Source organism: Pelmatolapia mariae, linkage group LG8 (assembly GCF_036321145.2).
Source record: "Pelmatolapia mariae isolate MD_Pm_ZW linkage group LG8, Pm_UMD_F_2, whole genome shotgun sequence".
Taxonomy (NCBI): Eukaryota; Metazoa; Chordata; class Actinopteri; order Cichliformes; family Cichlidae; genus Pelmatolapia; species Pelmatolapia mariae.
In genome coordinates this window covers 16,275,179-16,297,553 of record NC_086234.1, presented here as the reverse complement: position 1 = coordinate 16,297,553, position 22,375 = coordinate 16,275,179, and the positions used below count along the sequence as shown (strand labels likewise).

Sequence of the window (22,375 nt, the reverse complement as noted above, 5' to 3'; positions counted from 1 at the left end):
TTAATGTTAGCCTGCTTTATTGATTCCAAAACCAATGTAACATGTGTTTGGGATCATTTCCCTATTGAAACACTCAGTTGTGTCTATGTTTCAAACATCTAACTGTTGATTTAAGGTGTGCAATGTACCAGCACCACTGGGAGCAGTCCCAGAGCATGATGCTACCACCACCACGCTTGACAGCTGGTACAGTGTTCTTAGGTTTGAAAGCCTAACCTTTACTTCTTGAAACATCCCTCTGTTGTTGTGGCCAAATAGCTCATCTTTTTCTCATTTGACCATAATACTCTTCCCTAGAATGGATTTGGCTTGTCCATATAGCAAATCTATTTCTAAATTGAGCTTGAAGGTGTCAGATTTGGAATAGATGTGCATTCTTGGCCGGAGCTGTTGTTCCTGAACATCCTAACCAATTTCCTCTCTTATCCAAGGGTCTTCTTCCAGACCTTGGCAAAGTGATACATCAAAATAAGTTGTACTTAAATAGAGTTTGAACTGATTAGCTTGGATAGTGCCGTTGTTTAGAAATGGCTCCAGAATACCTTGCTAGCTTGTGTAAATCTACAATTCATATTCTTAAATCTTCAGTGAGCTACTTGGACTTTCCTATTGCTCTGAGTGTTGGACACTGTAAAACCTTAAGCAACACAAAAAGATTTAAGTGAGTGTATGTTTATATTTGAGCCTGTATGTACAATGTTGACCCTGTGTCGATTAGAGAAAACTCAAAAGACTTAGAGACTTCCATCTGCCACTGAGGGTGCTGAAGAACTTTTACTCCTGCACCATTGAGAGCTTTCTGATGGGAAACATCTGCACCTGTTTTGGGAACAGCACCAAGCAGGACAGACGAGATCTGCAAAGAGTAGTGCGCTCAGCCGAACGCATCATTCGATCAGAACTTCCTGACCTGCTGTCCATTTACACCAAGCGGTGAAAGACTAAAGCCAGGAAGATTATGATGGACCTCTCCCATCCCAACAATGGACTCTTCTCACTGTTGAGGTCTGGGAAGCGCTTCCGCTCCCTTAAGGCCAAAACAGAGTGAATGAGGATGAGCGTCTTCCCCCCCACGTAGGACTGGACTCTGCCACACATCACATCACCACACGCACTCTGTTTTTTTGCACACTTCTTATAATTAATAATTTCTTCTTTCTTTCTTCTTTCTTTTTTATTCATAATTTATTTCATAAACTGTTATTTGCACATTTTTACTGTAAATTTCTAAGTAAAAATCTATAAATTTTGTAGTAATCTGTAAACCTTACTGTCAATTCTTACTGTCATTTAATGGTCGGGCATTGCACAGCAATAAGCATTTCACCACATGTTGTACTGTGTATGGTTGTGTGTGTTAATTCAAATAAAATTTGAATTTGAAAATGGAATTAAACTTGTGCACCCAGAATACTTTTGTTGTTGTACAGTCATTACACTCTGGAAAAAAATAGTTCAAACAAATAATTCAAAGCTGAAAATCACCAGGACATGATGATAAGTGTTTATGAACTTCAGACCACATTTATAGATGGGTATATAGCAGTGGTTTGTGAAATTACTCCCAGACAGCAGGGTGTGCTATTTGTGAGACACTGCTATAGCGGTCCAGTTCAACAGACAGCTAGCTAACAACAACACAAGACTCCGGCCAACTAGCGTTGTAATTAAATCCAACATTAAGGTGAGTCTAGCGGAAAATAAAAAGAAAGCTGTGAGATAGGGATTAAGGGATGAAAGAAACACGACAAAGGTAGTCGTGTAGCATTTTTAGCTGCAGTTTGCGCAGTTATTTCCCCGACCTTTTTGTTTGGCTTAGGTTAGCTGCTAAAGGCAAAGGGCTAACTAGCTCGCCCCACTTAGCTGTGGTGCTATTGGTGCATTGTCTGGATTACCGGCAGGATTTATGTATTAATAGCTGTGCCAGAGACTGTCACGTTTCTTTTTTATGACCACAATGGTCTGCACTCGTATTTAAAATGGGGTGCCATTTCAAAATGAAATACCAGTGTCGATTAGTGCACATTGTTAGCAGGTTAACTACCTGCTACTGTCACCGCCTACATTAAGTGAGTTTAACTTCCCGGCATGAACTACTAAAAATTAAAGTACAGGCTCTTCAACTTCAAAGAAATACTCAGAAAAATGCCATGTTTAAACTTTGTGGTATTGCATTAAATTAGATTTGGAATTCACAATTGATGTCAGGAACAAGAGGGTTTATATGCTGGGCCTCCATCATACTTTTTATTGGAGTCATTCACTCACTGCTCAGTCGGTGCAGGCTGTTTTAACTCGGAAGGTTTATCCGTGGAAGTGCTCATGCGGTTATGACTTGTATTCCTATAAAGTGTATAAACCATGCTGCTCACAAAGTGGTGAGGTGACCAGCTGTCAGGGATTATTGTTTGGGTGGAAATTGTGAGTCAAAGTTCATTGTGAACACTGATTACCTTCTCGGTTCAGGCACAGAGTAATGAGTGAGTCAGGTCAGTGTAAACAAACAAAGTCTTAAACCAGACATTTTATTTATGTGTTTATCTCAAATCTAAAGGAGGACGTCTACATGTCTGATGCAGCTTACATGTATTTCTGGCAGGTAAACTGAGTTGTGTGGGTTTTTTTGGTTTTTTTTTTTTCTTTATTAAACTGTGGCTTTGAGAAACTTTGTTTTTAAGAAGCCTTTCCCCCCGCCAATCAAATAATTTATCAGAACATAGACTTGCAGCTCTATATTTTGGTGATGTTGAGTATGACTTGCAGTGCAGGGCTGTCTTGCAGCAGTTGCACTGATAACAGCAATGCGTTTCTTTTGCCAAATCAAAAACCTGCCGTGCAGCAGACTTGAAGTGGCCTTTAATCTGTTTTTTCCCTGAGCTCATCTTTTTTTTTCACCCCCCCCCCCCCCCCCCCCCCCCCCCCCCATACTTAACTCAGTTGAGCTGAGTTCACCTTTAGTGGGATGACCCACTAAGAAAAGTCCACTGCCTGTGAGCTTTCATTGCTATTTTGTTAAAAACGCATAGGTTGCAGAGTGACTGCTGCAGCTGAAATCTCAAATAGGTTTTCAATTTAATGCATATGATTGCGATTTCTGAGTCACAAGCATTGGCTTCATCCCTAGGAGGGGCTCAGTGATAGGTTTAAATTACTACAATCAAAATAATATTTTAATTAATATTTGGGCGATTTTTATTTAGAAAATTCAGACCACTCAATCAGACCACTGACTGTTTTGTGTTAATGAATGGCATCTGTGCTACCTAATTTTCCCTTCTTACATAATAGACATGTTTGACATGTCTTGCAGGATTTGCGCTAAAGGGATGCACTCCGGGTTTATTAGCTCATTAAGATATAGGGGATTATGTATTATAATGAGCACACTGAACCTAAATGCAGGTCTATGTCAACTTCTTTCATTTCAGTTGAGTACGATCTCTGTGGTGGATAGATAAATGTCCCCAAAGGATCATTTAGTTTTTGAGCTTCAAAAGCCCCCCAAAACTAAACCAATGTTTGATACAAAATTAAGCAAATTGAAAACAGTAATACTACTCTGATACTCCCATGTGTGTTTGGAGGTCAAGACAGCAAGTGTATCTGTTGGTAACAATATGAACCAGGTGACCAGTGATATTAGCTATGCATTGAGGCCTGTCCTCCCTTTAACCTCACGTACGTGGTGAAGCGAGCGGGGTTTTGCTCGGGAAGTACAGACAGGAGCTGAAGCCCGGCTGCTAATGCTTTTTCGCCCTGTCAAATCCCCTTCAGTGTAATTGCGGGTCTGCGCAAAGTTGAGGATGAGAACGAGGCAAGCTGATCGCTGTAGCAAAATCAATAGTTCATACCTCTCCGAGATTGAGTTTTTACGAAAGGAGGAGCACCGTGACCGAGGGCAGAATATGAAATCGCTCCCACAGAGGCCGAACACGCGCCCTGCAATCGATCCCCGGTCCCTGTACCAATTATAGTTTTAAGGTTTTCTGTGGCTTACTGCAGTCCTCAAAGACCAAAGCTTTGGAAACAGACATTGTGTTCACTGACACTTCGACAAGGCTTGCAATTTTTTTTCACCCCCCGTTGAAAATTGCTGTCTGAAATGCCTCCAAACCTCCAGTCTTTAATTTAGAGTAGAGATTGATTTGTCCTTTTTTTTTTTTTTTTCATCTTCTTTTTTTTTTTTAAAAGTCATGTGAGTAAAATGTCAGGAAACACATTGCGTTTATAACTGCCACAGTGTGTATTCCGCATCTCCACAGGTTTTTATTTATTATTTTTATCACCTACAAATAAGAAATGTCCAGTATACAGCAGGATCATTTAAATGTCAGAGTTTATCACATCTTGCATTAACTGCATTTGGTCTTACTTGAATAGGAAAAATACTTGCCAAAATATTACTAATAGTGTTTACTTACCATTGAAAATGCAGCAACAGTTACACTTTTCTTACCATGATTTTAATCATTTATTTATTTTTATTGCATATCCACCTTCATTTTTTGGTGATGGACTCAGTCCTCCTTTGCATAGCGCTGCACAGATATACGGAGAGCTTGTTTCTGCTTGACTCGTTGCGTTGCTCTTCCTTTGTCTGTAAAATATCCTGAAGGTGCTCTTTTGGATTCAAGTTAGACAACATACTTTTTGTCTTAGTTTTTGCCCCCCACCACACCTGTGATTTTTGGCACTACGCTTTGGGTAGTTCCTCTTCTGACAGGCTTCTGCAGACTAGGAGTCATTCATTGTGCCGTCTATAAACACCGTCTCTCTAGCACCCTTTGCTCTCATGCAGTCACACATCCTCACAATCCCACATCCAGAGCTCCCAGTGTTGGGGGTTTGCTTTGATTGTGATAATTCTGGTCAGGCGCAAACCAAACATACTGGACCCCATCTGAGCTGAGCAAATTTACCGCAGTCTCAGCTGTCCTCCCATATATACCAGGATCGGTTTTTGTGTTCGCAAAGTAATCGCGGAGTTTTGTGTTGAACTCAGGTCCACTTTATAGTCTATGTCACCCTTTGCCAAGATTTCTGTTTTCCTATTATTTTTTTTATGTTGTGTAGTTACTCGGTGGGTTTTTGTAGCCAAAGCTGTCACGTTGGATGATGTCAGCAGTTCTGTGAAGTTTGGCCTTTTTTGTTGTTGAAAATTGAAAAGGCTTGACAATTGACAGGTTAATGGAGTTTTATTTCCTGTAACACCTCCCAGGCTTTGAATGTACTTTTGCAATCTGCTGTGTTTTGATTCCAGGTGTTATTATTGTAAGAGCCTTGCCCTAGCTTTTGCTAAAATGATTGGACTGTGTATTGCCAATATCAATATAGTTGCTATGTCTTACACAATACTGCTCTTTTTCTGCTTACCTTTTTTTTTGTTTCAGAAAAGACATGAATAATACTTTTTAATTTGCTTATGCCCCATTATAAATGGACAATATGGTGATGGAGTGCTTAGCATGGTCTCCTCACAGCAAGAGAGCTCCTGGTTTGAACCCGCTTGATAGCTGTAGCTTGTCTGTATGGATTTTGCGTGTTCCCACTTTACCTGCATGGGTTTTCTCCAGGTGCAACGGCCTCCTTCTACAGTACAAAGACATACATGTTAGGTCTTTCAATTTATTCTAAAACCAGGTGTAAATGTGAGTGTGACTGGTTGTCTATCTCTATGTGTGGGCCCTGTGATAGCCTTGAAAGCTGTCCAGGGTGCACCTTGCCTCATGCCCAGTAACAGCTGAGAGAGGCTACCTGAGTTGGATAAGCGGTTAAGATAGATGGGTGGAACATCATAAAATAAAACTTTTCCAACAGTTTACTTGAAATTTATGAACACTTTGAATTTATGAACCCATAACTAAACAACCAGAAGGCAAATGGTTAAGATAACTCCATGTGTGGACTCTAAGCTGCAGTCAAGCACAACAGCATGCTTGAGCCAAAGCGATGTGAACGATAAGCTACAGCAAGCTAAAGGAAACTGCATTCCTCCAGTAGGCGTTTAACACATTGTTTTTGTCCCTGCCCTTACATCTAAAAGCTCTGCTGTACTTTTTTAAATATGTCAAAAATGTTAACATGGTTATTAGGGAATAACATACATTAGCCAGGTTAGCAGTTGTAGCATTTGTCTTTAAACATTAATTGCACACGCTCAGTGGACTGCCAGAATGAGTTTTAGTACTTCCCCCTAACTGGTGATAAGTGTTTAGATTATCAGGTGTAAGTTAAGCTGTATGAATTTATCACAAACCCTTTGACCTCTGTGAATGACATTTTAAAGTTACTGAATCATTTCCATTTATATAGTGCAATATCACACATCACAAATTTGTAACAAAGGACTTTACAATCTGCACAGCACATGTCACCCTCTGTTCATAGGCCCTCCATTCAGAGACGGGAACACACCACAAAAAATATTTGACAGGACACTGACAAAGACCAAAGAGACTGATGCAAGTTGGTATCAAGAGCTTTTTAACACTGCCACCAAGTCCTAATAAAACAGCTTCATCTGAAATACAGCAAACCAGCTGCTGCATGCGACTTGCAGTGTACACCAAAACAACACGAAAACCTGCCAATTTAAAATAAGACAAAGAGTCAGTTATAATTATATATATTATAGTTGTTCATGTAGTGTGTCTTGATTTTAATTTTCCAAACAATATCAGGGACATGGGGAGCTTACCTTTCCTCTTTCCTGGCACCCATCAGTTAGTAAAGTTAGTTTAGCTCATTTACCACCCTGTTTCCACACAAGTGTGGATGTAAATAATTTAAACCCTAGATCAAACTTTCACATCTAAAGAGAACAAATTGAACCAAACTCATACATTTTTGACTTGTTTAAAATGTTATGGTGGTTTTGAGCAACAAACCAACAAACCTTTTTGAAATAGGGTTGCAGCGTACTGTTGCTGGTCCTCCTTCTATTACTTGTCAGTGACAAATCTATAAAAATGTCTTAACTGTTAGGTGTGTTGGATGAACAATTCCTGCAGTAAATGTTGTCATATAGTGTGCTTCTATAGCCTTCGTGATAGTAAAAGGCACTGTCTGTTTCACCTGCTGTGTGGCTTTAGTGCAAAGCTACAGCAGCAGATAACGTCCTGTTTAAATTAGCAGTAACTCTGTTGCCACGTTGGCCAATAAAAAAATAAATTACATGCACATATAGCTTTATAGACTCGCTGTAGACTGAAGAAATGAGGAATGTCAGTTTTTGGGTTGAGCAATAATTGTTTTTAAAGAAAATAAACTCTAAGACCTGATAGGCTGATGATGAGTTCTGCTGTTTCGCTATGAGTGCACTACCCTAAATCTGTGTGTCTTGATTAGGAGGTCCTGCAGCTCTTGAAATGTGCAGAACCTAAAGTTTCCATACAGTGTGCATCTTCACCTCAGTCCACAAATCTATATTTGATTGCTCTCTCACACCTCAGTTTGATTTTCTTTTGTCTCCATCCAGCCTGTTTTCATGGCAATTTATCTTGGTGAATAGTTCCTTGGAGGGTGTTCCATCTTTCATTCGCTGCCTGTTTTTTCTATTTGGTCTCTCTATCACTTTAAGTTTAATTTTCTTTTTCTATACTTTCTTCTGTGTCTCCATCTTGCCAGTTGCCACCGTCAAAAACATATGAAGTAGTTTGATTGTTTCTAAATTTATTTGATTTAAAGGGGGGGGAAAAAAAGTCTAGCTGCTGGACTCTTCTTCTGATAGTAATTGTTTTGTAATAGATAGAACAGAGATTGGTGTTGTGTTTAACACAACACCAATAAACCAGCACTAGAACTTGGTTTCTGCTACTAAAGAATACAAATAGAGTAAGAGTACATGTGTGCCTTTTTTTTTCGGCATGTCATTTCTCTGTGTATCCCCAGCACACACTAGGTATTGTAACTGAAACTATTATAGAGAGTTTTCACTTACGTCACGTTCTGGGCGGTAACCTGCATGTGCCGCCATATTGGAGGCACTCAGAGGTAAACACTGCAATGGATCAATGTCCGAAACCACAAAAATCTCATCAAAATGCGTTATAGATGCAAAGGCATACAGGGAAAGACTTGGTCCGCAGGAAAGGGCACGATATTTGGAAAAGTTAAGGTTTATTGGTGGTGCAGATCCAAACGAGTTGGCTCCTTCATCTTGGATCAATGACGACCCGGAGAGTCTTCCGTCTATTGCGTATCCTGATATCGTCAACTACCTGGTTTTCTCGCCAAGCCCATACACAACAAAAGACCTTAAATCTTATAAAGGTTTGGAGGCCTATAACCAGATGGTGTGTGGATGGGTGACGGAGATGCAGTATCAAGTCATCAGCGACAGACGTGTTGTGAATGCCAAAGTAAGTAATGCAATAACATCTTTAATCAACCAAACCTTAACTGTATTATATCATCCCTTACCAAAAAGTAGCATACTTCGAGTATATTTTATTAAGTATGCTTAAAGAAAAGAAATGAGCAGAACAAATTCGGATGTTGTCCAGATTTTTGCCTTGTAGATCCTGGTTTAGCTTCACTAACCACAACCACCTCCTTTCCTCTAATAACTTTCGGCATTGTTCTCCCTGATTTGTAATAACTTTTGGCAGTCTATAAAACTGCAAATGTTTTTCACGGTCTGACCGATTGGTACAGCCAAAAGCACGGCAATAATTCACCATTTCGTTTCGTTTGACGTTTAGAATCTGTTTGATTGCGCGCGCTTTGTTTACCTCCAGTATCTCCAATATGGCGACTTCCGGTTTGATGATGCACCGTGAAAACCCACTATACAATTCTGTATTTAGATGTAGGGAACTATTTTTTTGTGTTATATACCATATAACATCAACAAAACTAGATTGTTAGATCAAATTTCCAAGCTTTTTAAAGCCCTGTTTGTCTTAATTTCCCACAAAATAAAAAAAATAAACAGATATTTATTTAAATCTTTTAAAGGGCACCTACAAAAGAGGTGAACGGCTGTATTAAACTTTCCTTAAAGAGGGAAAATATTGCACTTGTTCTTTGTCTTTTCAGTTGTGGATTGATATTTTACTTGTAGGTTTTTATTGATGTTTAGATTACAATAGAGACATGAAGCAGTCAGTCGTAATAGTCTTTGGCTACACATATCTTGTTATAGTGTAGTCATTGAGTTTGGTCACAGTAACCACATTGCCTGTGTATGAATTCCACATTTGTAGGCGATGTCAGTTATATTTGTGTCCTGTGTGTGGACTCTGTGGGTCCGGTGGGTTTTGGGATGGGCCCTCACTGAACTGTGCTTGTTTCAGCTCGCCTGGCAGCGGCTCTACGCAGGGATGTCACACTCATTTTACATCGGGCCACATGCAGCCCACTTTGGTCTTAGGTGGGCCAGAACAATTAAACTTTCCTTTTTGTCAGTATAAAGAATCTTAACGACACATTGATGCCTGTGATACCTTTAGACAAGGGAGAAAAAAGTGCAATTTCCATATTATGTCTCATTTTTTGTGTATGCTAAAACCTGTGCTGCTGTAATAAATGAAAGGAACTGAAATTGTAAGAAATAAATCTGTAAAATTACAGAAACATTTTTAGAAGCTGATTGCCCAGACTGTCCTGTAATTATGAAACAGAACATTATTGTTCACAAATTTTATTACATTAAAAAAATTTTTTTTTAATTTTTTACTGTGAACAGTGAAATATAAAACAAAACAAACAAAAAATACAAACCTAAAAACCACCTAGAAATTTTAGAGTAGATGGTGAAAAAACATTTTTCTGTATTTAACTGTTTTCCTATTACTTAATTACTTTAGTGTAGCAGGAATGCTCATGGGAGAGATTTCTATCAGCAGAAAAAACTGTTTAGTTAATGAAAATACAGTTAAAAGTCACATTTTCCAAAGCCTTCTAGTGGGCAGATTGAAGTCTTTGGGCTGGTTCTGGCCTCTGTGCCTTATGGTTGACACCACCTTTTTACTAGGAGAAATGGGGAGTTTGGAGTTAAGCTTTGGACTCTTTGTTGTTTTCCAAACTTCCTCAAGCTGTTCCCGGGCAGCTTTGGGAGTGTGTGAATGTCAGGACAGAAAGGCCTCTCAGGAGGATCTTGGTTTAAAACAAGATAATCAATATAAACACTTATGAACTGTTTTAATGTTGTGGCTTATTTGTGTGTAAGGAATGAAGTCTGTTCTCTGTGTGTGTGCGTGCATGTACTGATCTGCATGGCGCTTCTGTGTGACTTTAAGTTAATTAGGGAGCGTGGCCGGTGGGTCCAAACTCCTAGCACAGTCCTAGGAGACGGCTTGTTTATTTACAGTTCATTTTTGAGACTTAATTGCAGCTGCAGCAGTTATTGATCTTAGAACAGGCATGGTGCCATCGATCTCCTGCTGTCCTCCAGTGGGTCAGGGACAATTCATCTAACTCCAAGCCAACAAACCTCAGTATTGTGCAGCAGGGGCCACACGAATGAAATGATATTCGGTCTCACCTAGATTAATGAAAGATCCAGCGCCAGTGTCCTGTCGCTGTGAACACTGTATGGCTTAAACTGTTCCAGGGAATAACTTCAAATTTGGCTCAAATGTTCAGGCTAAGGTCGAGGTCACCTTTTTTCTCACTTGCTAACTTTTACTTAAACTCAAGGATGGATTGAGCAGAAATTCAAGGTCCCTGCAACCTCCCATTTTTTATCCACAACTCATGAATTCATGCACTCGTCTCTACAGTCTGGATATAAACTGCAGCTCGAGTGGCTGATGGAGGCATCACAGTAAAATGGTTTTTTTGTACAGTGTGCGATTGAAACTTAAACATTGATATGATTCAGACTAATTCATCACATTCTCTGTCTGTAGGGGGCAAACAGCTTCCATGTGACGCGCACCGATGCAGATGGACGTCTGGGCTGAACACTGACAAGTGGAAGTGACAGATTCCTCTTCCTCACCCTCTTGCCCCAAACATCTGTCACACTGGCAATGTCAAGAGTCCCGAGTCCCCCTCCCCCTGCGGAAATGTCCAGCGGGCCTGTGGCCGAGAGCTGGTGCTACACTCAGGTGAAATGACTCTGGTTTCAGGCTCGCTGTCTGATTGAACCTCGGATTAATGAATCTAAGCCTTTTCTGAATGTATTCTTCCTTTTAACAGATCAAAGTGGTGAAGTTCTCTTACATGTGGACCATCAATAACTTCAGCTTCTGTCGTGAGGAGATGGGGGAGGTCATCAAGAGCTCCACCTTCTCTTCTGGGGCCAATGACAAGCTGAAATGGTGCGTCAGAATGAGGGCTGCTTTGTTGCAAACATTTGGATAATCCTGCTCAGACTGACACACGCAGCTGTAATAATCTGTCTGATGGAAGTCCTTTTAAGCTGTTTACAAACAGTCAAGCAAACTGCTCAAATATAATTTCAGTTAGAGCCATACCCCAGAAATCTCTGGCTGTGGATCTCATGGAAAACCAAAAAAGCGTGGACAACATTTCCTTATGTAGCATCCTAGTTTTCCTGTCAAAATCCCTCAAAATCTGTACAAATGTAACATATTAGGTTTATAACACAAGTTTAGCCTGATTTGGCCTTAATGAATGACCTCTAGTACAACTTCAATGAAAGAGCCTTACACACCAAAACAAAGAAATCATTAAGCTTTCCTGGTGTTCAACTTCTGCACTTTCCTTGCACAGCATAATAGTCTAGTTAGGAATGACATACACTAATAAGGGGATAATACATTTTTACATCAACCTTGTTATTGAATCTTCTGTCCCCATCAGGTGTTTGCGGGTGAATCCCAAGGGCCTGGATGAGGAGAGCAAAGATTACCTGTCCCTCTACCTGCTGCTGGTCAGCTGTCCAAAAGCTGAGGTGCGTGCCAAGTTCAAGTTCTCTATCCTCAACGCCAAGGGAGAGGAGACCAAAGCCATGGGTGAGTACAGAATATTCAGTGAAAGAGACACATTTTCAGTTTTTGTTGGAGTTAATAATATTTCTGCGTCAAGCTTTTGTAAAATAGTTTCTTCTTAGACTTTCCTCATCGTTTCTTCTCTGTGTCGTCTCTGTCTGCAGAAAGCCAGAGGGCGTATCGTTTTGTCCAGGGGAAGGATTGGGGTTTTAAAAAGTTCATCCGGAGAGATTTCCTCCTAGATGAGGCCAACGGCCTTCTACCTGATGACAAGCTGACGCTCTTCTGTGAGGTACGTGGCTACATTTTGCTGTTGCCTTTTCTTTCTGACCTTGCATTTTTGGCGCATTGCATTTCATTACATTTGTCCCCCTCAGGTGAGTGTGGTGCAGGACTCGGTCAACATTTCTGGTCAGAACACCATGAACATGGTAAAGGTACCCGACTGCCGGCTAGCAGACGAGCTGGGCGGCCTGTGGGAGAACTCACGTTTCACAGACTGCTCCCTGTGTGTGGCTGGCCAGGAGTTTCAAGCACATAAAGCCATCCTAGCAGGTACAAGCGTCTTCTTCATGTTTGTAATATTGAAATTTATTCAAGTTTTTGGTAATTAGCGCCATGACTGCAAGTTGTTCTCTTCCTGTTTCCTAGCACGTTCCCCAGTATTCAGCGCCATGTTTGAGCACGAGATGGAAGAGAGCAAAAAGGTAAGCCCAAGGTCCCAAAGCTTTTTTTAAAAATCCTCTCAAATAAATTTGTTTTGTTCCCCAGTGGCCCGACTGCTCAGATTTTCACTGCCGTGATGCGAGGTTAAAACGAGTGAAGGATTGCATGCTGTCAAATGGCTGCAGCACAGAGCCGTTTGGTGAAACTGAATGATAGCACAGCTGAAATGCAATTGTCCTGCCGATCTTGGGGGTCAGGATTCATCCTTCACTGACAAAGCTGCAGACGCACAGAATTGCTTTTTTTTTTTTTTTTTTTCATTTTTGCACAGGTGACTGTAAGAAATGAAATTGCAGGAGTGGTTGGGATAAAATGGCCTTTACGAATTTATTAATTTACAGATAATACTGAATTCAGCCAAACTGAACTCTTTCAGTAATTTAACCACAAATACCTATGGGTATTATTAAGTGACTGCAAATGTAGGTATAAATAATGGCTATCTTGATCACACTAAGCTGACACACAAGACAGTCTCACACTTACTTGATGAATATGCAAGTGCACTCCAACTATATCAATAAAAAAATGTTCTCTTGCTCGTGTAAAGCTGCTTAATTACTGATTTCTGCATTTCAGCAGTATAAATTTTTTTATTAAGAATGAGGTCATTGTTTTTGACCCAGTGTGCTGATCTTCTCCTGGACCTTAGCCCCTCTGAGCAGCTAAATGTTAGACGCACAGTGGACTGTGACTGTGTTTAAACTAGATAAGCAGATAAATTATGCCATTAAATGCTTTTTTTGTTTTGTTTTGTTTTTTTACCACTTGAGGCTTTTATATGAGATCAAATCTGCTTTATTTTTAAATGTTTTTGAGCATCCCTTAACATAATGTGTCTGGAGAACTGTAATGGGCTTTATGTTGGCCTTAGCAACGCTTCCTGTGATCACAGTTAGTTCAAAATACCACGGGCTCATTTCCCGTCTTGGTTTCCCTCCACTGGCTCTACGTTCATTTTTAAGATTCATTTTAAGATTTTATTATTTCTTTTTAAAACCTCTTTAATGGATCAGCACCACTATATATATTTTTACACGTGACCTGCTGAACTACATGTAATTTAATTTTATTTAGGACAGTGCATGTTAATGAACATAAATGTAAAAAAATTACATGAATGTAAACATACCAGATTATAGCCAAGGGCTAATTTCCATCTGTTGTCCATAAAACATAAAAAAATAGACATAATAATTCATAAAAAATTCATAATTCATTCATAATAAAAACTCCATCACCAAACTCACACATACACACCATTCTATTCCCAAATAAAACATTAAAACTATACAACTTATACGTGATCACACACTTGATTTGTCCATAACCAGTTTTTAACCTGTGCCTTAAACAAGTTGAATGTAGAGCATTTTCTAATGGATTGAGGAAGACTGTTCCACAGATGGCCACCCTGGACAGACGTTCTGCCCAAATGCTGTCCGTCTGTGGGGTATAAACAAGTCTCCTCGGGTTGTAGCTCGAGTGGTCCTGTCTGAGCTTTCGCCTTACGTCTTGAGGTCGCTGAGGACCAGTTGAAAGTCCCAGAAACCCGTCTGAAAACCAGGGGTCGAGCTTTATCAGCTGTCGTCCCCAAATTATGGAATTATTTCCCTGTACATCTTTGCCTGTTTTTTAAAAACGCATCGTAAAACTCATTTTTATTCCTTGGCTTTTAACTCAAGGAATAAAAAATGAGAAAGTGTGTTCTTACCCTCATTTATTGTTTTATTGTTCTGTGGTGCTTTCATGCTTTGTACAGCACTTTGTGTAACTTTTGGTCTTTAAAAAGTGCTTTATAAATAAAATCAGGTTGGATTTAAAATTTTCTGGTGTGACACAAATGTGCTGTTGAAGTGCAGTTAAAGCTGATGTCATCGATGCTTCATTCAGTATCCATCCCTTGTGTCTTGTCAGAATCGTGTGGAGATCAACGATGTGGAGCCCGAGGTTTTCAAAGAGATGATGTGCTTCATTTACACAGACAAGGCTCCAAACCTGGACAAAATGGCCGATGACTTGCTTGCAGCAGCTGATAAGGTAATATAAGAGTGGGAAGCTGCTACCTGACACTGTGGATGTGGGGAAGCCTGTTGCCTATTTGTAACATGGCCGCATAGTCAGGATTTCTACAGTTTGAGGCACCTGCACGTTGAGGCCACAGAGCTGATGTGTGACTAGTGTTGCTGTTGGCTTTCTGTGAACATGAATGGGATAAATTAAAATGACAAATGACTGAATTGATAAAACTCAAACACAAAGAGTCATTTTCTGGGGTTTTTAAGGCTTGGAAAAATTTTTAATTTACCTGGCATTGGGGAGTAACCTGGTGTTCAGTGTCTTTCCCAAGGGCACCTTAACATGTGGGGATTGAACTGTCAACCGGTGCAATTAGTGGACAATGGAGGAATTTGAGCCCACTGAGCACATGTATGAGAGACCTTTTCAATCAAGCCCACAGAGAGCTTGGATCGAATTCTGTTAAGAAAAAAAAAATCATTCGGGGGGGTTGTGACCCTCAGAAAAACTGCATTCAACGATTCACCCCACCTGCTTCTGCAGTGACTGTGGCTATAAAACAAAAGGGCTTTTTTACACAGTGTGCGTCACATGACCAGTGCAGAAGTTACTGCAATGAGGTTTGGATGCTACCACACAGCTCAGCACTGTTTCTGAGGGCTCCGTGTATTTATTTATTTTTTTAAATTCAGTTTTCTGGACAAGAATGAACAACTACACATGAAATGTTTCATCTAACATCATGTTTTTTTTCCCCTCCTTTCTCCTCTTGATAATCTAGTGCAGACAAAACCATATACAACTACAGAGCTTATAGACTGTAATTAGTCCTAAGTATATTTTGCAGAGCGAGCTTTCAGAAATCCCTTGAGGTAAAGATAATGAGTTGCATTAATGCATGGCATGATACAAGTGTACCCAGTAAACCTTTTCCCAGTAAGACTTTATGATTTCAATGAACAGTTGGATGATTTAACGCTGATCTCACTCCTCCGTGACACCAAATGTGGAGCTGGCTTTGAGACAGTTTCCCTCAGAGGTCCAGCATTGAAATGTTTATATCCTACTCTCCTATTTATCTCTTTGAAACATAATATATTTTCGAGATCAGACCCCACTGACAACAAGACTAAACAAAGCTTTGTGTTTGAACACTGAAATGGTTAACTGTGACAGCAGAGACCACATAGATACTGATGGAGAAGAGGAAACTGCCAATCTTCTTGTATCCACTCTCTTACAGTATGCTCTGGAGAGACTGAAGGTCATGTGTGAGGACGCGCTGTGCACTAGCCTGTCTGTGGAAAACGCTGCTGAGATCCTGATCCTCGCTGACCTGCACAGCGCCGACCAGCTCAAAACGCAGGCCGTCGACTTCATTAACTAGTAAGTTGAAGATAAAAGAGCTCATCGTCACATGCAATAGGGTTTCCAACACCTTTTTCACGCACTCGCAGGTCCTCCACATCCACTGTACGTCCTGTCTCTGTCATGTCAGTTTGGTTCTTGTCGTTCTTCTTTATCTTGGCATCATTACAGGTAGTACCTGAACTCGCCTCGTCTCTTGATGGCTCTGTGCCAGTTAGTGATTTTAATTTCACATATGCCCCCATGGAGTGGTCTGCCTGATATTATTAAACCCTGCCATGGCTTTCAGAGGGATCGGGGCAACCTGACTCCTCACTAGTCTGTTGCCACCTCCTCTGTTGACTGAAAGTGTGATATTAACACACGTCTGTGCTGATGGTGGGCTCAGATATTACTATTATTTTTCTTTTTTTTGTTAATGTAGGGCCGGGCGATGTGGCTCGACAAAACATGATTTAAAAATTTTTTTGCTAATATAATATAATTATATCTTTTCCCCAAAACATATTTCCATCAGAAGGATTCGAACTCGCTGTGTATCCATAGAAGCATAAATGAAGGGAGGATGTTGTATGATTGAGGAACTGCATTAGCATGTGATTCCGCTTAACTGCTACTATGTGTCCATTTAATTCTTATTTATCAGGCAAAATGGGAGAATGAAAGAGTTTCAGTTTGTGGTACAAAAGAAAAACTGAGTCTGCTTTTGAATAGGAGACAACAGAATGAAGTGTATGGAAGCAAACGGCTAGTTCTGTGACAGTCAGGGCTATAGTCTGTATGTACAGGTGTGGTCAGAAGTTTCCACAAGCCTGTGTAATGGTGTTCCCAAAGCTCCGACCTCAACCCTGTTGAAAATTTGTGAGCTAAGCGTAAGAGCTGGGTTTATGCCATGAAACTACTCTGCCAAGAAGATTCAGTCTGAATTATGTCAGACGTTTGTTGATGGTTACCAAAAGGTGCAACTTGCTAAGGGACATTTAACCAAATATTAGTACAAGGTATGTATATATTTGAGGCTGTATGTGTTATTTTCACCCTGTGTGGATTAGAAAAATCCAAAATTAAAATTTGTGCACCCAGCTTTTGTTTTTTAGGCATAAAAGATGAGAACGAAATCATTAAAAATCATAAAATTACCATTATGTTTACACTATGTTTACCTTAAACTGAAAGTGTAACAGTCTGTTGGGAAAATGCCCATCGCTTCCCTTGATCTGTGACCTCTGTGAACACTTCACTGATGACTTTGTGCTCTCACTACTTTCAGGTAATAATGAATAAAAAGTATATTAGAAAAAAAGAATTGTCACTATAATCTCAGTCATGATGTGGGATTACACCGGTTTAGGCTTCCAACTCTCCTTTAAGCTTTAGTTGAACTCCTGATTCTGGCTCCTACTTTAAGGATAAACTTTTAACTGGAAATGGAGATTTTGTATCTTTTGAGCACTATTGTAACCAGCAGCTGGAGTTACCACAGCCCAGCAGTCATTCCTGTTATCGTTCTTTGAAGTCTGAAGGCACAGTAATTGGAGTAATTGGAGCATTGTTGTGTAAAGTTTCCACAAAGTCTGCATGATAACTAAAAATTGGCAAAGCCACACGCTCACCATTTGACAGGGAAATTTCAGTCAATCAGCCTCAAGCGGACCTTAGCAGAAGTATAACACCTGTAAAATGGTTTCACGCAGTCTGTACTATTCACAGGAAAATTGGATCCAAACAATCTGCCATTATTTAGGATTTCCAGATTGCCTGTCTGTACATTTGTTATGCATGTGTTTACTTAAGGAAAACTTGATTTGTAATCTTTTTTTATTTTCTTCCTTTCTCATCTCATCCACCAGCCATGCTGCAGAGGTGATGGAGACAGCAGGCTGGAAGTCCATGGTGGCGTCTCATCCGCACCTGGTGGCTGAAGCGTATCGCTCCCTGGCTTCTGCTCAGTGCCCTTTCCTCGGACCCCCACGCAAACGCCTCAAACAGTCCTAACAGTCCCACAGGAAGGCGTCCACACACACTCATACAAACGCACACCTTTGCACATACATGCACTCACAAAAACACACAGATCCCCCCCAACCCTCAAACACACAGGGACAACCTTTCCCCCTCGCTGTTACCTACTACACTACCTACAGCCTCTCCCCAAATCTCCCCCTTCTGCCCCATCCAGAACCTGCTGTATTTAGTCTCTTCTAAAAATGGAGGGAAGGAGGAGGAAGAGATGGACAAGAGGGAGAAGTGGGATTGTTAAGTGGATGTTTTGTTGTTTACAAAGGAAAAAAACCCCCACAGCACCCTCTCCTTTCTCCTCGGCTCTGGTTTAGTGAGGTCTCTTTTCCGTGAATAAATCCAAAATCCTTGGTAGTTCCTACTTTGGAATCTGTTCATGAGGAAGAACTGGACACATGAACCCAACAAGAGCCAACCGTTTTTGAAACTTGGAGGCTTGAAGGACTATTGCAGATAAGGTCTTTTAAGTGTCTATTTTATCACATGGCTTCTTTTTTTGCTCTGTTCTTAGTGTTTGGAGTAGAGCCGTGAGAGAAGCCCAAAAACTAAAGGACACATGGGCCTGTGAGGGACTAAAGAAGATGAAATGGGCCTTTCAAACTAGAAGACCCCAAGAAAGACAACCAAGGGCTAGCCAAAAAAACAAAAAAGAAGCAGCAACAGCAGATATGGGACTAAAATCATCAAATTTTCCCAAAGAAAGTGGGGAAAACATTGCACTAAATTCACAGGTCACCCTCTTGTCAACCCTTACCAGCAGTAAAGTAGAAATACTGTAGGCAAGCACACATTGACGCAAGCTTCTTGGACTAGAGACCCAGCTGGACCACCAAGAACAAGTACCCTTTAAGAAGATTTATCAGCAAGTGACAAAAAAACAACAACACATGATCTCCCATGTAGAACTCTTCAGGCTTCATCTGCATCTGTTTTCTTTTTTTTTCTTTTTTTAATTAGTGGAGAAAACCAATTTAAAAAGGATATAGAAAATAGCAACGCACAACTGGATGTCATTCTTGGGGAAATTTGTTTTGTGTCTGGATCTCTTTGTAGCCCTTGAGAGAAAATGATGTCCAAGGTGTAGACAGACAAACCTACTAGAAGACAACAAAGGGTTGTTAAGAAATGGTTACATTAGAGTCCGATAAGGCGTGTCGATGTTATTTTATGAGAGGTATTTTTTTTCCCTCAAAAATGTTATTTCTATTTTTTTTCCATAGGAATTTGTACAGACACCAGTGCTTTTGAAGCTGTGTTTAAACAAAAGCATTTTCAACAGAGAAATTCTTTGCAGGCATGAAGACTGAAGGGAAATGAAATTGAAATGAACACGTTTTAATGTTCAGAATAGACATAATGTGAAACACATGCACACCAAGGTAAAACCATATGAAATACATTTTTGAAGTTATCATTTTAACCTGGTGAAAAATGGTAATTGATAGAAGGAACCATTGTTGTTTCTTTCCTGTAGATATCGCTGAATATGAGAAGTGACACTTAGTTGTTGCCATTTTTTGTTCCCAAAAGAATAAACCACAACTATTTTGTATTGAATGCAGTGCAAGCTTTGTCTGGGTATTTTTCTCTGAGTTATGTATGTTGGAGTCAAACGTTTGCATAAAAGCACATAAATCTCCAAAGAAAAGAGAATTTATGGAGTTTTGCAACAGAAAAATATTTTGACGTGAGCACAGACTTTATCCTGAAGTCTTAGAGCGTTAGCTATTAATTATTATATATAGACTATATTCTGTCTCCAATACCCAAATTCTGGCAGATGTTGTTGCAGTCTATTATTACTCACTGTATAGCAGCATAGGAGAATAACAATAAATCATAGATATTGTTCATAACAATAGACGGCATAAAAGATATGTACAGTCAAGGTAAAAAAGTGTTAAGGTTTTACATAACAGATGTTGTGTAACAATAATAATCTGATCCATAGGTCTTGTGATTGGATGAACCGTAACACATGACGTATTACACCGTGTCATTTTTTAAAATCAAAAACTAAGTATACCTCTTGCTTCCATAAGAATTTACAGGGTAAGAGGCAACCAGGTGCTGGCAATTTGGCAAATGTATTGAATGTGAAGACCGTGCAACACAGAGAAACTGTGGAAAGGAAAAATAAAAATTCAAAAACAAACCCAAGAGTTAGGTGTCACCCAAATTTCATGACATTACAATTAGAAAGTGTGGCTTGTTTTAAAGAATTTGCAGGAGAACACCTCTTCTCTCTAAAAAGAACATGGAAGCACAGCCAATCTCATCTAACTAAACCACGAGACTTTGGCAAAAAGTCTTTTGAACGAGACCACAGTGGTGTAGATTGGCCATAATGCACAGCGCCACTTTTGGTGAAAATAACAGCATATAAGCAAAAATACCTCAAAAAACTGTCAAGTACAGTGGTTGAGGGGTGATGCTTTGGGGGTTTTTTGCAGCCACAGAATTTAAGGACCTTGCAGTCTCTGAGTAAACCATCTACAACACAATAATATTGAACCCAGCAACAAATCTACAGCAGAATGACTTAATTTTTTTTTTCAAAAGTGCTGGAATGCTGTTGCAGGACCTTAAGAGAACTGTGTATAAGCAAATTCCTGAAAATCTCAAAAAACTGAGAAACCAACAGGAGATACCTTAAACCAACAGGGGACAGTAGTTGTGATTGCATAAAGAACATTTAGTCAAATTTTTTTTGAAGTGTTGTTCACTGTAATTGTCAGCAAGGAGAATTACCTGGGTTAGTTTGCGATTTCAAATTACTCAGATGGCGTGAACAAAAACACTCAGCTCGAGGCTTGGGTGACCATTTCCTTTATATTTCTGACCCCCCAAAAGTACTTTTTACTCTAATATATAGAACTTTGATTACTGCATGCTCTGCAGAGGAAGAGTTTGCATGATTTACTAATGAAATATAAGGCACTGCTTATAAGTACCTTCAATAGTACCTTCATTAGCACATCAGTTATAACAATGGTACAAATAGCACGACACTCACATTGGACATTTTTTCCACATATTGTTTTCACTTAACTGAAAACTTCCTGGTGCCGGCCTGCAGAGAAGCTGAAATCAAATGTCTGCATAGAACTTTAATGTGTTTTTATTAGTGGATGGTCCTTCCACCACTCTGTCCTTGCTAATTTAGAAAAAGCAATATGCTGCATAGGATGCTGAGACTCAGTAATATGGTTGACTGTACTTGCAGCTGTTGACAGAAGCGTTCTCCCTGCTGTTTCCAGCCACTCCAGGAGCAGCTGGAAACAGCGGTGGATGGTGAGGGGTGTCTTTAACCTGTGTCACCTACGTAATCGAGTTAGTGGCCTGTGTCTGGGTCATTAAACATCCATCCACCCGGCAGAAAAGGTTACTTGCCAGTGCGTCGAGTGCAGTGATCGAGCAGATGTGTTTAATTGCGCCTCCTGAACCGTTTCCTGACCCATACCCCTGCACTCTCGCGTGCACCTTAGTTTCACTCGGAGCCACTCTGGGTTTAAACTGCAGACACAGTTTAACAAGGATACAATACTGAGGTTTATTCAAAGACTGTCTGACATGCCTGTTTAACCCGCCAGCTATTCAAAGATAATGTGAGCCTGAACGTGTGGGCAACGACAAGCATACTTTGTTAACAATGGAAAGCAAGATGTATTAGAATAACACAAAGCTTAATCCTGTGTGCTTTGTCTTTTATAGCCTGCAGCTCTTCTGAGTGGGTGAATTCATATCAAAAATCATGAATAAACATCTCCCTTCAGCCTTCTACCAAGAAATCAGGCTGCGAGCTTTCTTATAAAGCGGCCCCAGGTGGTTTCACAGGTCACTCTGTGCTGCCTGAACTCAGCAGTTTCCCCAAAGATCATTACTTCCACTCGTTGGAGTTCTCTCTTATTTTTAATGCTGTTTTTATTTTACTGTGCAAAATACAGTGCAGATATCAAGAAAAACATGAAAAGGGAAAAGCAAAGTAAGTGTTAACCATCATAGACGCCATGCATTTGTAAGTACAGTGTGAGGACGGATAAATTCAAATTATTACACGAAAAGAAATGAAATTTTTTATTTCAAAAAAATTACAGTGGCATGAAAATAATTTTGAAGGACTGATTTGCAGGACCACAAGTATTTATGGTCCTGCAGCTTCAGCATACAAGAACATTAGAGGATGACTATATCTTGGCTTTTATTAAACCAAAAACTTACCATTGTCTGCTTTAACCAAAGAAACATGAAAAAACAAAGAAACATGAAGGGAATAGCTGATTAATCTGCTGAGTACTACCACTGTCTTTTGTGTTGGTAACTACAGTTCAGAAAAAGATTTT

At 40.0% G+C, this 22,375-nt stretch overlaps 1 protein-coding gene across 1 annotated transcript; it reads left to right on the top strand.

The window, feature by feature from the left end:
* Positions 1–1,578: 1,578 nt before the first annotated feature.
* Positions 1,579–19,593, top strand: LOC134632579 (speckle-type POZ protein). Its single transcript, XM_063481260.1, has 10 exons — positions 1,579–1,684; positions 10,854–11,054; positions 11,146–11,267; positions 11,773–11,924; positions 12,065–12,192; positions 12,278–12,455; positions 12,552–12,607; positions 14,544–14,666; positions 15,889–16,031; positions 17,864–19,593. The coding sequence occupies exons 2-10, from the start codon at positions 10,977–10,979 to the stop codon at positions 18,006–18,008; spliced, it is 1,125 nt and encodes a 374-aa protein (XP_063337330.1). The 5' UTR covers positions 1,579–1,684; positions 10,854–10,976; the 3' UTR covers positions 18,009–19,593.
* Positions 19,594–22,375: the final 2,782 nt, after the last annotated feature.